The 15,862-nt window shown below is 35.3% G+C and overlaps 1 protein-coding gene across 1 annotated transcript in view; it reads right to left on the reverse strand.

Moving 5' to 3' along the window:
- LOC23687733 (G-protein coupled receptor daf-37) overlaps positions 1-15,862 on the reverse strand; it is a 511,826-nt gene that overhangs the window by 14,015 nt on the left and 481,949 nt on the right. Inside the window, exon 8 of the mRNA XM_021842903.1 lies at positions 9,440-9,703. Within this exon, the coding sequence (XP_021698595.1) occupies positions 9,440-9,703 (264 nt within the window). The remainder of the gene's footprint in view (positions 1-9,439; positions 9,704-15,862) is intronic.

Below are 15,862 nucleotides of genomic sequence, written 5' to 3' on the forward strand. Positions count from 1 at the left end.
TGTCTGCTAAGGGTGACTGACTAGAAATCACAATTTGCAAAGATGAAACATATTCCGAAAACCGTACTTCTGCACACATAATTTTTGGGTTTTTTCTTACGAGCGATGAAAATCTAATAAACTTTTCTACCTGGCGGTATTTTATTGTTTTACCGTACTTTTCATTTTTCATCACCCTCTTTGATTAAGAAGCCCGACTAGCCATTTCGACTTGGTACCCACGCTTTGCTATGCAAAAGCAAAACTTCTCTCTACGTTAACTGACATCGTAAACAAAGTGGATTTTTCTCTTTTGCTCCATCTTTCCAACTAATGTCGTTTTCGTTTTTAGGAACTGGGTCGGTGATCAACACATAAATAAACAAACGTCAAGCAAATTGTAGTCCGGTCGAACCTGAATCGAGTTGGGGTTGAAACTGTGATTCAGAACGGGTTGCGCCAGTTCCAACCCAGGTTCAAAAACGAATTCGACATAAGAAACGCGAATAGGAAAATGAAATTCAATAGCCACAAATTGTATTGATCTGCGCTTCCCAATCAATAAAACCCCATGAGAATATATAGTATCTATTCTCATTGAATAATATAATATAGTAGGGGAACTTACGTATTATCGGCCGATTTGTTCTCTTCGTCATGGGGGGTTCGATCGACCAAAACTTCTGAAATTCGGCTGTAAGATGCACTTATATGGTGAAAGTATTGGTGCATAATTTGAGCCCAATATGTTTTAGAAAACCACCCAAAACGAAGAGAACAAAGCTGCCGAAAATACAACAAGTCACCCTATCTATTCTCATTGAATAAAACCATAACCAGGAAGAGGATCCTCATCCTTTTCATTTTTTTGAATTAGCTGGATCTTCCAAGAACGAATCCTCGGAGACCCTTCACGATAAAATTTAAAGAGTTGCTAAGGAAAAAATATTCACTCAACGAATAACTGCACCCCTGACGGTTTTGTACTGTGGAAGACCAGAAATTCTATCGATGCACATCAACACCGACAAGCTGTAAGATACGTGTTCGCTTTGACGACGTTTGTAGACGAAGCAAACGCACACATATACATGTGAGAACGGAAGAATTTCGCGCCCATTTTTTGTCAATCTGCATACAAATTTTGAAACAAAATAACGAAAGATCTCCTTATCCAATATTGAGTACCCAAGTAGTGCGAAGTCTATGACAACATACAAGTAGATCTGAGTTGAAAACGTAGGCAAATCACATAAGTTATTGCTTTCAGCTTATTCCAATTGGAATGGCATTGCGGTGAGAAGCGACAAAACGAATATGACGATTACACCACACCAATGTGCAAGTCATCACTGTTCTCGTTCGAGCAACTATTCCAATGCGAAAAGCTCCATGGTTTTACTTTCGGTGTTCATTCAATGTGAACAAGCACACAGCCAGTGTTGCTACATTTATATCTGTACCGTAGGCTCAGAAATCTTTTTTATCTGTACCAAAGATTCTGAAAATCTGTACCCAAAATCTGTACCACACACACAATATTAATTGTTGAAAGTAACTTTAATTTTAAGGTGAAGGTAAATCGAAGCCAAAGTTCTAATTTTCAAGAGCACGGATCTGGAGAACCAAACATCTGTTTGAGCTGAAAACCTAATCGATTGATCACCACCAGCTAGTGACCAATCGATTAAGTTTTCAGCTCAAACGGATGTTTGGTTCTCCAGATCCGTGCTCTTGAAAATTTGAACATTGGCTTCGATTCATCTTCACCTTAATTTATTTGGAAATTTAACACAGTTTTATTGAAATAATTTCACTATTTATATATTAAATTCGATGGAAATAGTATATTTCAATAATAGATTCGTGGAAATTAGTTACTAATTTCAAGCATCTTTTAAATTTTGTGTTACAAAAATCGCCAATTCCAAAAATCTGTACCAATCTGTACTTTTCGGTGAAAATCTGTAATCTGTACCGTACAGAATCTGTACCAAAAACTATTCGAAAGTCTGTACCTTTCCAGATAAATCTGTACTTGTGGCAACACTGCACACAGCCGTTTTGTTAAAATATGTCGAATGAGCAAAACATAAATGGACTTCTCTATTTTGTATGGAATTTAGTTTGGCGTTTTCTTTGCTGATTGGTCTACCGCTCGCTGCAGCGCCAACAATTAAATATACGTTTAAATGATAGACGATTCACACGCAAGGAATGTGTAGCTATAGAGCAGTTTTCATGAACATAGTGCTGAATCAATGGCATGGCGCATTGTCTGAAACGGAATTACTCCAAAACATAAATAACGATTTAAATTTAACAAATAAATGTCTTCAATTTTAGCATAAATGATATTAATAGGGTAGATGCATTAATCTCCGTCCCTTCCTAGTTTTCGCCACTCCCTAATAGAACATTAGCTTGTTTTAGATTGTGATAAAATATTTTTTTTTTTAATATTTAACTAATAGGGTGGAAGCAACAATTTAGGCCTGGTATGCCTTATATGTATTGCAAATACGTGAAATGAAAGCTTTCAATCATTATTGAATACTTGATCTGTATGAAAAATATCAGAACTGAGCAGAAACCTATTTGGAAATTTGTATACCAATTTTTTGTGTGCGTTGAAATACCGTAAAACGGGGTAACATTGATCAGCAAGGTAACATTGATCGGAATGCCTTTCCTTGTAACAAGTTCGAATCAACATTCATCGGTGGAATATTTTCATTGCATGAATGGTGCTTCTCTTTCTGATATTAATGAGCTTTCGAAAACAAACGTTTTTGTCAAAATTCAGTTTTGTTAATATGTAATGTTTTCAACTTCACAAAAATGATTTCAAAGACCATGGACAACACCAGCAAACATTTATGTCGCACATGAGTTGTGCAAATGATAAAGGGCGAGGGAAATGCCGTGTTTACTGGCATCCTGTTTAATGCCATCCCAAAAATTTCGATTCCGTTGTCAAAATTGTCATAAGCATTTTGAATTCAGCATAATTGACGAATTACCATGAAGAATGCGGAATTTCTTAAGAATAGGGTCCTAAAGCCCTGTCCCAATTTTAGTGCCAAACGCTTAAGTTTAGGCCAATAACACATGTTTACTCAATTTTCTAATGTTTTCCGTTGGTTTGAGTCCAAAAACATATTTTTAGATTTTGTCACACTCCTTAGCTTAAACTCAAATTTTGGGTGTATTTTGTTTTCCGTGTCCCTTCCGAAATGTCAGATAGGAACAATCCCAGTGGTAAAACTAAAACCCATGTGGTGTTTTTGTCGACTAAGCGAACGTCAAACATGATCTTAAGTGTCAAGGTTCATTTATGGACCCAATTTTTAAATTAATATTTAAACATGATATAGCCGTTATTTGAGCGGGAAATATTGCTAAAGTAGTTACAGTAAGATGCTCTTTCGTGTAATTAAATAAAAACAAGATTTCATTAAAAATTTTAGGACCCTATTTGCCTACCTTTAGGAGTATTCCACGGTTGGAGGTGTTTTAATTTTAAAATGACTTGTAGGAGTTTGGCCTTCATATTCGACTTCAGGGGCAGTGAGTTAAGTAAGTAAGACATGTTCAGTATTACCGATAATTATTTACGTTGATGATCAATGTTACCCCATACCAGCTAAATAAAAAATCACATAAAACAGTTTTTAACGTGCACAAAATTTATTGAAAACAATACAAAGCATATATACACAAGCGGTGAGTGCCATTACTGGTTTTAAAAACATAAAATTTGCAGCGTTAAACGAAAATATCCATAAATTTCCAAAAAAATTTCAATGTTACCCGGATTACGGTAATCGAATATCTATGATATGAAAAAAACGAGACTGTGAAAAAAACTGTGAGATTAAAAATACTTGAGTTATCCAAATATTTGTGTCGTATTCAGAACCATTGTTAATTGAGTTCAAAAATAAGGTGAACCGTCCATATTTTACCGATTTTCAAACATCTCTACTTTTCTAAAATAGCTTGCATATTACAAGGACATGTTATTCTGCACTGCGCAAATATTGCAATTCAACAAATTCGAGGCAAATTGGTCGGTGTTCAGAGAGACTGGACAAGAGGATATTTTAGCGTTCCAAAGATATTCTTAAGACTCCCTGATTTGTCCGATGTTATTTTGATATAGCTGTTTCATCAAATAGATAAGTTCCTGTAATACAACAAAAAATGCAATTATTTTGACAATCCGAATGACTGGGATACGTTTTCCTAAAACAACTTAAAAAGACTTGGTCCAGTCTGTCTGAACATCGACCAATTAATCTTTACTGAATGTGAACGCAACTGCAAATATCAATGAAATGATTTGGTTTTCCAGGAATCTACATTTTCCATGTTACATGTAATGTCTATAAACTATAGTCTATCATTTCATTCCAAATAACAGTTTTACAACAATTTGGAAAATAGCGGAATAAAAATGTTGCCCTACTAGAAGCTGATAAGATGCTTTTTGGATTTTAATTAATGTCAATGATACTGAACTCATTAAGAGGCCAGGATCCGTCATCAGTGTGAGAATTTTCAAATGCAGTTTTTCGTTCAAAATCATGAAAATGTGTTCACGGTATTCTATTTTCCAATAGAAACACAGTAAACACATTTTCGTCGAATAAATTTCAGTTTTGAACAAAAAAAAAAACTGCTGTTGAAGTTTCTATGATAACGATGGTTACGATTTCGTTTTTTGAACGTTAATTGGAATGATTAACATTATTCGACTTGTCATAATGTTTTACTAAACAAGACATTATTCCTCTAATTAAAAAGCTAACATTCTATTCATCAAATGTATCTGTATAAATCAGTTTTCAGAAGCATAAGCAAATGTTATGCATGAGCATAATTAAGAGCTGAATAAGTGTTTTACACAATTCTTATTCAATAGCGGTTTATTACTTGGATAGTTGTTCAAAAAGAGACCTAAATTACAATTTAAGCCAAAGCTTCTATAAATAGTCTGAATATTTAAAAATGTGTTGAACTCAAAATGCACTTCAAATTTAAACTTACAAATATTCATGATCAGCTCTCCAAGTTAGGGAAATATCAAATTATAGAACATATAATCAGTGCATTTGCGATTCTAGGGACTATCGAGGTAGCCATGAAAATCAACACTGACTGTGGTTTCAGAATTTGACATCGAGATACGGAATACCGAGTTACGAAGAGTTTACTGTGAATGATTTAAATATGCTTGCCCTTTCATGGGTAAAATTTAGATACAAAAATATACAAATTTATTTATCTATATGTAAAACAAATTAGATATTTATAAAATTATATATTTATCTTTAAAATTATAAAGAATTCTAATTCAATTTAATAAAAAAAATCAAATAAAATGAGATAACAACCAAAATATAACATATATATGTTTGTAAGCCCATGAACAGAAGGAAGGGTATTACCATTCATGCATTAAAAATATTTCATCGATAAATGTTGAATTAAACATTTTACGTGGAGGGTAATGGCGATCAATGTTGCCCCGCTGATCAATGTTTCCCCGGATTACGATACTTTTTTGAACCCATCCAGCAATTTGTCGCGTTTACTCTGGTGGTCTTTCACTCAACTGGAGACTTTAAACTAAATCTTTAACTTTGAAAAATAATAATAAAAAAAACGAATCACATCCACAAGACTGAATAAGCCAATTTCAAGGAGTTAGGACCCAAAATTTATTCCAAAAGTTTCGGCTCTAGGGGGAGGTTCAACCCTAAAATCTATACAGCAACCCAGGGAACCCAGTCTTCCTTGACGATGAGCCCGATAGGCGTCATCCCGGATATGATGCTCATGGTCTCCTTAGAAACCGTTCGTTATGCGCATGCTATTCTTAACGTTCAACGTTCCGTCATCGTAATCATCGTCATCATCGAAACTTCAAAAGCAATTTTTCAGTTCAAAACTTAAAATTATTCGATGAAAATGTGTTCACTTTGTTTCATTTGGAGAATAGAATACAGTGAACATATTTTCCTGTAAATTTTCTTGATTTTGAACGAAAAAACTGCTTTTGAAAATTTAGAAATCAATGACGGATCCTGCCCCCTTAAGCATATGATCCTATAGTCTCCAATACGTGCTTACCAACCGCTTTAGGTTTCTGCTTGTCCGAAACGGTTTTGACCAGATTAGTCCTCCATACCTCAGTATGGATAGCGCTTGTCCTGTATCTTTTTTTTATCAATTTTAGTTCCACTCTTCAAATGTTTCACATGATTTTGTAGCTGATAAAATTCAATTTGAAACAACAATAACAGGAGATCTCCCAAACTATCATTAGCTTTACGATGATTTCTATTTCCGTTATCCTCGTCAATGTGCCATAAATTTGGAATAATAGTGAAATCCATGTTATGAGCACAAACTGTACTCATTTACATTGCAAAAATAAAAAAAATAAGTAGGCTGGCCATAAACTAACCGAATTAAAACGGGACAAATGAAGAACAAAACGGGACAATCTTAAAATACGTAGATTATGCAAATCCTATAATACCCTACATCTGTGTATGATTCAATAAACACTTAAGATGAAGATGAATCGAAGCCAAACCTAAAATTTTCAAGAGCACGAATCTGGAGAACCAGACACACGTTGGAGCTGAAAACTTAATCGGTTGGTCACTAGCTGGAGGTGACCAATCGATTAAGTTTAAGAACCTAGAATCTTATTTAGTGATTTTTGAGAAAGGGCATTTTTTAAAAATTTCTCTCTAAACATAATTCGTTACACATTTCAATGCAAGCAATTTAAAAGCTGGGTTAAAATGATTTAAATGAAAATGTTTACATGTTTACCAAATCATTACCGTGTTTTTTTTTGTAAAACTTCATGATTTTATTGAAAAATACACTTTTTAAAAAAACAATCCAATCGAATGCATATTAGAAGTAAAAACAGAATTGTTCTGCAATACCATGACCCCACAGTTATGGATCAAATAGTGAGGAGTCCAACCTATAAAATTCAGTAAAACGACATCGAAAACGTGAAATTGTAATTTAAAAGCACGAATTGAATCGTTTCAAATTGAAACGTTGATTAGTAGACTGTTTTGAGTGTAATATTTACATAGGATTGCATAAAAATTAAAAATTGTATCGGTTTCTGAAAACCATATTATGGATCAAATTTCATATTATGGATCAAATTGTGACATATTACGGATCAGTGCGCAAAATCAAGAGATTTTTAACTCAATGCATCTGTATTGCATGATTTGGCGAAAGTTAACAATGTGTCACATATTACTGCAAATAAATATCAGTATTAGAGCCGGAAACAAGGGTAAAATGCCCTTTTTTGTGATACTGCGTTGTAGTAACTGAGACATGAACTGTTTTCGCTCCACACCAAGTTTTCCACACATTTTTGTCTGCTAAAAACGAAATTTACAAACCTTGATGTTTTATTAGTTTTATCCTTATTGCTATTGTCTGAAAATGTCGAATCCAATGCTTAAAATGGCAGAAATCTACATTCTTTGGGAGTGATCCATAACCGTGGTAGATAATCATTTCCTGGTCCATATTATGGATCTCTAGTCAAAAGTGCTAATATTCGGTGTTTAGAATCAACAATCAAGAAAAATGTTTTTCAAAGATGAATTCATACTAAATCGAACGAGCATGTTTTATGCTATAACATTTGAATTTTACCACCAGTGGGAGGTTATGAATGCTGACGGCATTTCTTACAGAAAACGACCATATAATGATAGCTATGTGGTACCAAGTCAAAACACCGTTATTTAGCGGATGAATGTTGTGCCTAACATTACAAATGGTAGATGATAAATAGTATGACATGGGAAAAATATGTTTTACGTCAACGTTTATGTTTTGAGCGAGTTATCCGATGTTGAAAGCCAAAGTGATCCGTAACTGTGTGGGTATTAGAGTGATGCAAATTTTGAAATGTTTGCTCCCCTATGCTTAAACGATTTTAATTATGGTAAATAGCATCCTCCCAAAGTTTGAAGTGATTCGGAAGAAATTTGACTGTGCACACACCATTTGAAGTTTATATGGAGATTACTATGGAAAACGTCAATCTTGTGTGTTCAGCTCTCTATCTCTTCGTTATAATATTTCATGAAAAAGTGAACAAATTCTTCTAATGTGAAATCCTCCCAGCAACAACTTTGCCGAAGACCACTTTTTGATTGGACCTCAGGATAAATTGTTATTCAACATCATAAAGTTGGTTTGCATGTAGCATGCTTCATCAACTGTTCGGCAGGCAACAGTGGTGCTCCTGGCGGGAAGAATAGATCAAAGTAATCCAGGCTACTATGTTCTACAGCAAAAAAGCAGTGTTGCTCTGAAAGTAATTGAATGATCATCTCAGCATGATTTAGAATTTGTTACCAATAATAACAAATTATCCTCACGTCCCATCGAAATGTGGTCTTCGGCAAAGTTGTAGCTGGGAAATTTTCACATAAGATAAGTGTGTTCACTTTTTCATAGATTATTATGACGAGCAGCTAGAGGACTGAACACAAAAGGTTTGCCTTTCCCATAGTAATTTCCATATAAACTTCAAACAGCTTGTGCACAACCAAATTTCTTCTGAATCACTTCAAATTTTGGGAGGATCATTTTTATCATAATTGACATCGTTTAAGCATAGGGGAGCAAAAACATCAAAATTTGCATCAGTCTAGTGGGTATGGTACAATTTACAATGATGGATTTTGATTATAAGATTGATTCGATATATGTATTGAGACAAATTAAACAGCAAAAGTGATTTGTCATTGTTCCCTTTTTCTCAATATTAGTGCTTCTAGGTCTATTTGAAAGCTTAAAGTAAAACGTGATATCGATGATTGTGCTCAAATTTTATTATAATAGTCTCAATTTTAGGTTTTTGTTTGGAAAATATAGCCTCTTCATATAAAATTTTCATAACCAATTTTCTGAAAGTATTTAATTCCATCAGGAATATTTTAAGTCTAATAAAAAAATATCTTATGAAGATCCGTATTCTGTATTTTGATTAAAATTTGGCATACATATAAGCAAAAAAGCGCAAAAAGTTAATCAGAAGCATATGTTGTCAAAAGATAAAGTTGTCAAAAGATAAAGAAACTGATAACTACCATCAGTGAACAAGCTTTTCATTAAGGGAAGTTATGTGTTCAAATGTTTTTTTTTTATTATTAAATAACTGTTGTGTCAATCAATACCTTCCTACCTGCTTTTGAAAACTCCGAAATCAATGACGGATCCTGCCCCCTTGATAACTGTGAAAGTGCTCATAAGAACACTACGCTGAGTAGCTGGCTCTGTCCCAGTGGAGATGTTAATGCCAAGAAGAAGAACAAAAGAACTCTTTCCTTGCTGCAGTTTTTTTAGTGCAAAGATCTGTTTTCATGTTCAAAAATACCCCTTCACCTACCTGCTGCCATTGCTCTGCGATGGCATCGTGGTCGAAGATGGAACCGTTATGCTGGTTGCGACGTTATTGTGACTGGTGTCGCCACTCGGAGTCGACATCCCGGTCGGAGCAGTACCATTCTTGCCGCCATAATTCCCGCCCTGTTTCAGCTTCAGTCTCCGTTTGCTCGCTTTCCACAGGACACTGATCAGCACACAGCTTATTACCGTCAGAATCGTACAGGGCAGCAGTTTAATGATGACCGAGTGGATCCAAAAGTTGTACCTGTGGTGAGAAAAATGGCAACAGCAAGTTATTCACACGCAAACATTTTTGGTAAAGTGACCAGATGACCAGAGTGCCAACGCGGGACACTGATTTTAGTAGACTTCTTTTTTTTGTATTTTTTCAGAACCTATTTCTTGGCTTGGTGTTTTAGAAGCACGTCCACAATTATAAACTGCCAATATTTTTATCAATATATTGGGTATTTCTTACACCACTGCACTGCGAAGTGCGATCTCATAAGTGCGAAAGTGCGAATAAAATGCGGGATTGCATCGAATCATGTTGATGTCTTCAGAGCACTTATTCTTCGATTTGCGAAGAATAAGTCCAACGTAGACACCTACCCGATTTGATGCAAATGCGCACTTTTATTAGTGTTCCCGCACTTGTAAAACTTCTGCGATAGTCCAGTAGTGAAAGGAATGCGCAATATCAAAGATGGCTAATGCTATTTCAGTGATAATGTTACCTCATAAAGAAAGGGTCAATGATTGCATAAACTCGCACGAATATGTTCAACAATTTTATTCACTTTTATTCCATAAATAACAAATGTATTTCAATCACGGAGCATATATATTTTTAAATATATTTCTCAGCACCATGTACCTTGCGCAATAGGGAAACATTGTCAGAAACATTGTTGCTGAATTCTTCGCATGTATTGTTATAATTAAATCTAACCTGCAACATTGCCTTCAATGTATCCACACTAAGCTGTGACTTTTCGGTGGTCCAGAATTTGTTCACAACTGAAAAAACTCGTTCAGTAACTGCATTCGTTCCTGGCAAGCATAACGCGAATTCTACATTTTTTTTCATATTACGGAATGGAACGTTACAATCTTCGAAATGCTTGAAAAGTTCTACCCATCTTTCTTTTGTTTGTGTGTTATTTTCATTCCAGCTTACAATTTTATCTCCATTTGCATACTTTTTCGCATACGATACTTCATCGAACAGTTCGGTCTCTTTTTTATCGGTATCGACTAATTCATCAGGACTGCTAAATTTATGGACGCATTCGAAACATTTTTGAACTGCCTGCCAGTCAATGGGTGCTTTGAGATTCACCCATTTAAAACAATCAACATGGTCAAATTGGGTGACTCGAGCTTCAAGATAATCAATACATTTCTGATAAAAGCTCATCATACTGGTTTTTGAAGATTTTGTTTTGGACCAACCGTTTTCCTCAAGAGTTTTCAACTGATTGCGTACGTTAAGTGGAAGAAATTGATTATCTATCCTCTCAGGGAGCTTGAACTTCAGGTCATCAATTTCGTCTACTACTTCAGTGATTTTACTCCTGTCACATTCTATTTTCTTCACCGTGCCATGAAATACGGATGCCTGATTATGCATAAAATACAACCACATTTCTGAGCCTTCATCCTCAAAAAAATCTCGTAGGATTCTGGGACTGTTATCGATTGATAAAAAATATGACTTCAATGGAGAAAACATTTTTAGTACTCTTTCTATAGCAGCCATCAAAGCTAACCATCTAGTCTTACTGTAACCTAATATCTTCATGTATTCCGTTGCCGCTTCTTCGCAAAAATCTTTCAGTTTTTCAACTCTGACGGTAAAAATATGGAAATGTCCATAAATTTTAACGATAATGCCCTCAATGTCTACGGGAAGTTGATCAGCTGCCGCTTGTATGGTGTTGTGAACAATATGTGCAGCGCACCCTACACCGATAATTTCTGAAGTTGATCTTTAAGTTTCGCATAAACGTTGTTCGTACCTTTTCTATGGAGACCACCAAAATTTGTGTTGGCATTATCTGCACAAATTGCTGCTACTTTGCCCTGCATATTGTAGTTGCACAAAATTTCGTAGATTGACGTGGCAATGATATCAGAAGTCTCACCAGGAAGAGATACAAAATCGAGTAATTTGATTTGGATTCCAGATTTATAGTCGAAATATCTGATCACTGACGGAAAAAGCTTAGTTTCTTTATGATTTGATGCATCGGAAAAGATAGTGATGAAGTTTACGTGTTCCATTATTGTGAGGATCTGGTCAACAGAATACGGTGCGAGGACATTCTTTGCAATCGCTTCGGTTTTAGTGCGACCACAGGAAAATTTGGGTTCAAAGAGTGATCGAACAAGCTTAGATGTACAATCCATCCAACTGATTTTTGCGAAGAAGCGGCAACGGAATACATGAAGATATTAGGTTACAGTAAGACTAGATGGTTAGCTTTGATGCCTGCTATAGAAAGAGTACTAAAAATGTTTTCTCCATTGAAGTCATATTTTTTATCAATCGATAACAGTCCCAGAATCCTACGAGATTTTTTTGAGGATGAAGGCTCAGAAATGTGGTTGTATTTTATGCATAATCAGGCATCCGTATTTCATGGCACGGTGAAGAAAATAGAATGTGACAGGAGTACAATCACTGAAGTAGTAGACGAAATTGATGACCTGAAGTTCAAGCTCCCTGAGAGGATAGATAATCAATTTCTTCCACTTAACGTACGCAATCAGTTGAAAACTCTTGAGGAAAACGGTTGGTCCAAAACAAAATCTTCAAAAACCAGTATGATGAGCTTTTATCAGAAATGTATTGATTATCTTGAAGCTCGAGTCACCCAATTTGACCATGTTGATTGTTTTAAATGGGTGAATCTCAAAGCACCCATTGACTGGCAGGCAGTTCAAAAATGTTTCGAATGCGTCCATAAATTTAGCAGTCCTGATGAATTAGTCGATACCGATAAAAAAGAGACCGAACTGTTCGATGAAGTATCGTATGCGAAAAAGTATGCAAATGGAGATAAAATTGTAAGCTGGAATGAAAATAACACACAAACAAAAGAAAGATGGGTAGAACTTTTCAAGCATTTCGAAGATTGTAACGTTCCATTCCGTAATATGAAAAAAATTGTAGAATTCGCGTTATGCTTGCCAGGAACGAATGCAGTTACTGAACGAGTTTTTTCAGTTGTGAACAAATTCTGGACCACCGAAAAGTCACAGCTTAGTGTGGATACATTGAAGGCAATGTTGCAGGTTAGATTTAATTATAACAATACATGCGAAGAATTCAGCAACAATGTTTCTGACAATGTTTCCCTATTGCGCAAGGTACATGGTGCTGAGAAATATATTTAAAAATATATATGCTCCGTGATTGAAATACATTTGTTATTTATGGAATAAAAGTGAATAAAATTGTTGAACATATTCGTGCGAGTTTATGCAATCATTGACCCTTTCTTTATGAGGTAACATTATCACTGAAATAGCATTAGCCATCTTTGATATTGCGCATTCCTTTCACTACTGGACTATCGCAGAAGTTTTACAAGTGCGGGAACACTAATAAAAGTGCGCATTTGCATCAAATCGGGTAGGTGTCTACGGTGGACTTATTCTTCGCAAATCGAAGAATAAGTGCTCTGAAGACATCAACATGATTCGATGCAATCCCGCATTTTATTCGCACTTTCGCACTTATGAGATCGCACTTCGCAGTGCAGTGGTGTAAGAAATACCCAATATATTGATAAAAATATTGGCAGTTTATAATTGTGGACGTGCTTCTAAAACACCAAGCCAAGAAATAGGTTCTGAAAAAATACAAAAAAAAGAAGTCTACTAAAATCAGTGTCCCGCGTTGGCTCATCTGGTCATCTGGTCACTTTAGTTTAAACTCAAAATCACAGGCAATATTCTGATAGATGGATTTGCGAATGAATCAGGCGTTACTGTTTTGTTTATCCAAATACGACAAAGGTTGAAAAGAGATAGACTACCATAACACATCGAATGATTGATCAACACTGTAAGGTCAAAGTACCCTTTAAAGGGTAAAACAGTACCCTCTTTGAGAGAATCTAGTTTAACTCATAAAAAGAGTAAAGGGCCTTTACTCTTTAAAGAGTAAACGGCTTGTACGTCAGATCAACGAGTAAATTTTACCCATTATCCAAAACTTATTTTGTAAGAAACAGAGTAAAATTTACTCTTTTTTGAAGATGAACGTCTTATTTAATTTTTATATTCATTTTCATAGAATAATGAACAGTAAAATCTCATAAATATAAACAAATTTATTCAATGCATAATAAAATATACTATTCCAATCAATATCTCCATGCATCCTCTTTATCCATCAGGGATTGAGTTTGTTTTGGACCTCTAAAATGGCGCTGGAGATTCTTGTAGAGCAAAGAGCAGAACATTCACACGGGATGTACTCTGCAGCTGTAAAATCGGATTGTTTTATAGATAAAACGGCAATAAAAGCAATTCATGTACCTACCTTTTGGACGTTCCCGCATTTTTGCTAACTTATTGAGATATTACGGGAAAAAAACTTTGAAGCACATCCCAAACACTGCCGACCGATTCTTGTCAAGTAATTTTTCACCCATTAAAGAGTAAATGAACGGAATATGTAAAAGGGCACAAAATACCCATTATTGGAAATTTTGAAATACCCATTATTTTGACAGCTGCATATATCAGCAAAAAATGGGCATTTTTTATTCATTAAAGGGTAATGCCGAGTTTACAGTGAAAACCCGCACCTGCCAAAAATATACAAAGATGTGCACCGTCTTCGCTATATGTTTAACGAGATGTGAGTTGTGATTTGATTTGAAGAAATTTTAGGTGTTGCAGCCTTAAAATGACTTCATTTTAGAGAACTTTTTTCAATGCAATTTGAAATCGCAGTACATTTTTTCGATTTTAGACGAAAGCGGGACATTTCGCGGGACATAATTCTAGGCGGGACATTTTGCTGAAATGCGGGACTGTCCCGCGAAACGCGGGACGTCTGGTCACTTTAATTTTTGGCTTTATAGATCGATAGCTGTTAACTATTGATGTTACAATAATTGCCAATTATTCTTATACTCTAACTGCAACGTGTCATAAGGTATAATCTATCCAATCTACTGAGCGCCAAGTCAGCTTGAAGTGAGAGCCGCTACTTTTCCTCTTGCGCTCTATCAAAAACTTTAATCGAAAACGTCATTTCGATTGACTGCATCCATAATGAATAGCAGTCAGCAAGATTGACAAATTCGATTTATCACATCAAATGCAAAATTCCTTCAATATGTAGAAGGTAAACGAAGAAACAAAAATATGCACAGATTTAAATTTTACCTCAGAAACAGAACGTTGTTACTTCATCCCATCAATGATACAATTTAACTTTCGATACATATTTTCTCCATCTACCATCGTCCACAATCCAGTGATTCCCAACCTTTTCAGAGTCGCGCTCTCCTCTGAGGTTCTGAACTCACAACTTCCTTCCAAAAAAAGTGAGTTTTAAAACTGTCACTAAACGTAGCAAAAATAGAAGAAAGAAAGTTTCTCCAGAATGCGCGTTTTCTTCAAAGAGTGAAATAGCTAATCTTGATAATTGCATCGAAATGAGCAATCAGTTCGATGCTCTAGACAAATTTTCCGAACACCAGATCGAAGCAGTCTCTAGCCCAGGTTCTTTGATTCAAGTGAGGAAGCAAAGAGTGCCGCCTATCGTGGTTAGTTTTTTTAGAATTTGGGAAATTAAAGCAGTAGATCTTGAACTCCATTTGGGGAATCAAGGTTTCCTTCCAAATCGCAAAGAAAGGCGACTGTCGTGTTTTGTCGGAAACTCTTGAAGATCGCGAACTTCTTCTCAAACATCTTGAAGAGAAGAAGCACAATTTTTTTACCTATGACGACAAAACTGAACGTTTGTTCAAAGTCGTCTTGATACAGTATCGGACATATAAAATGCACCAAAGCCGTTTTCCCATACAAAATGGTCAACTTCAGAGAGCTATATCTCCACCGTTCCTCAACCGATTCTTTTCATTTTTTCTGTGACGAACTACAAATTTCTTCAATTTTCTAAAACTGTGGTGAAAGTTGTGTGAAAAACTATTAGTTTAAAAGTTACAGATATGTTGAATTTTGACATAAAAAATGCACCAAGACACAAAGTGATGTAGCAGAAAAACTACGCGCCGTAGCATTTTGGTGTCTTCAGCGAATTTGTCCATTGTGTGATAAGGATAAAATGTGCGGAAGTCACCGAAAGGATACAACGCATAGTTTGTTTGATACATTACTTTTCGTCTTGGTGCATTTTTTATGTCAAAATTCAACATATCTGTAACTTTTAAACCAA

Source organism: Aedes aegypti, chromosome 2 (assembly GCF_002204515.2).
Source record: "Aedes aegypti strain LVP_AGWG chromosome 2, AaegL5.0 Primary Assembly, whole genome shotgun sequence".
Lineage (NCBI taxonomy): Eukaryota > Metazoa > Arthropoda > Insecta > Diptera > Culicidae > Aedes > Aedes aegypti.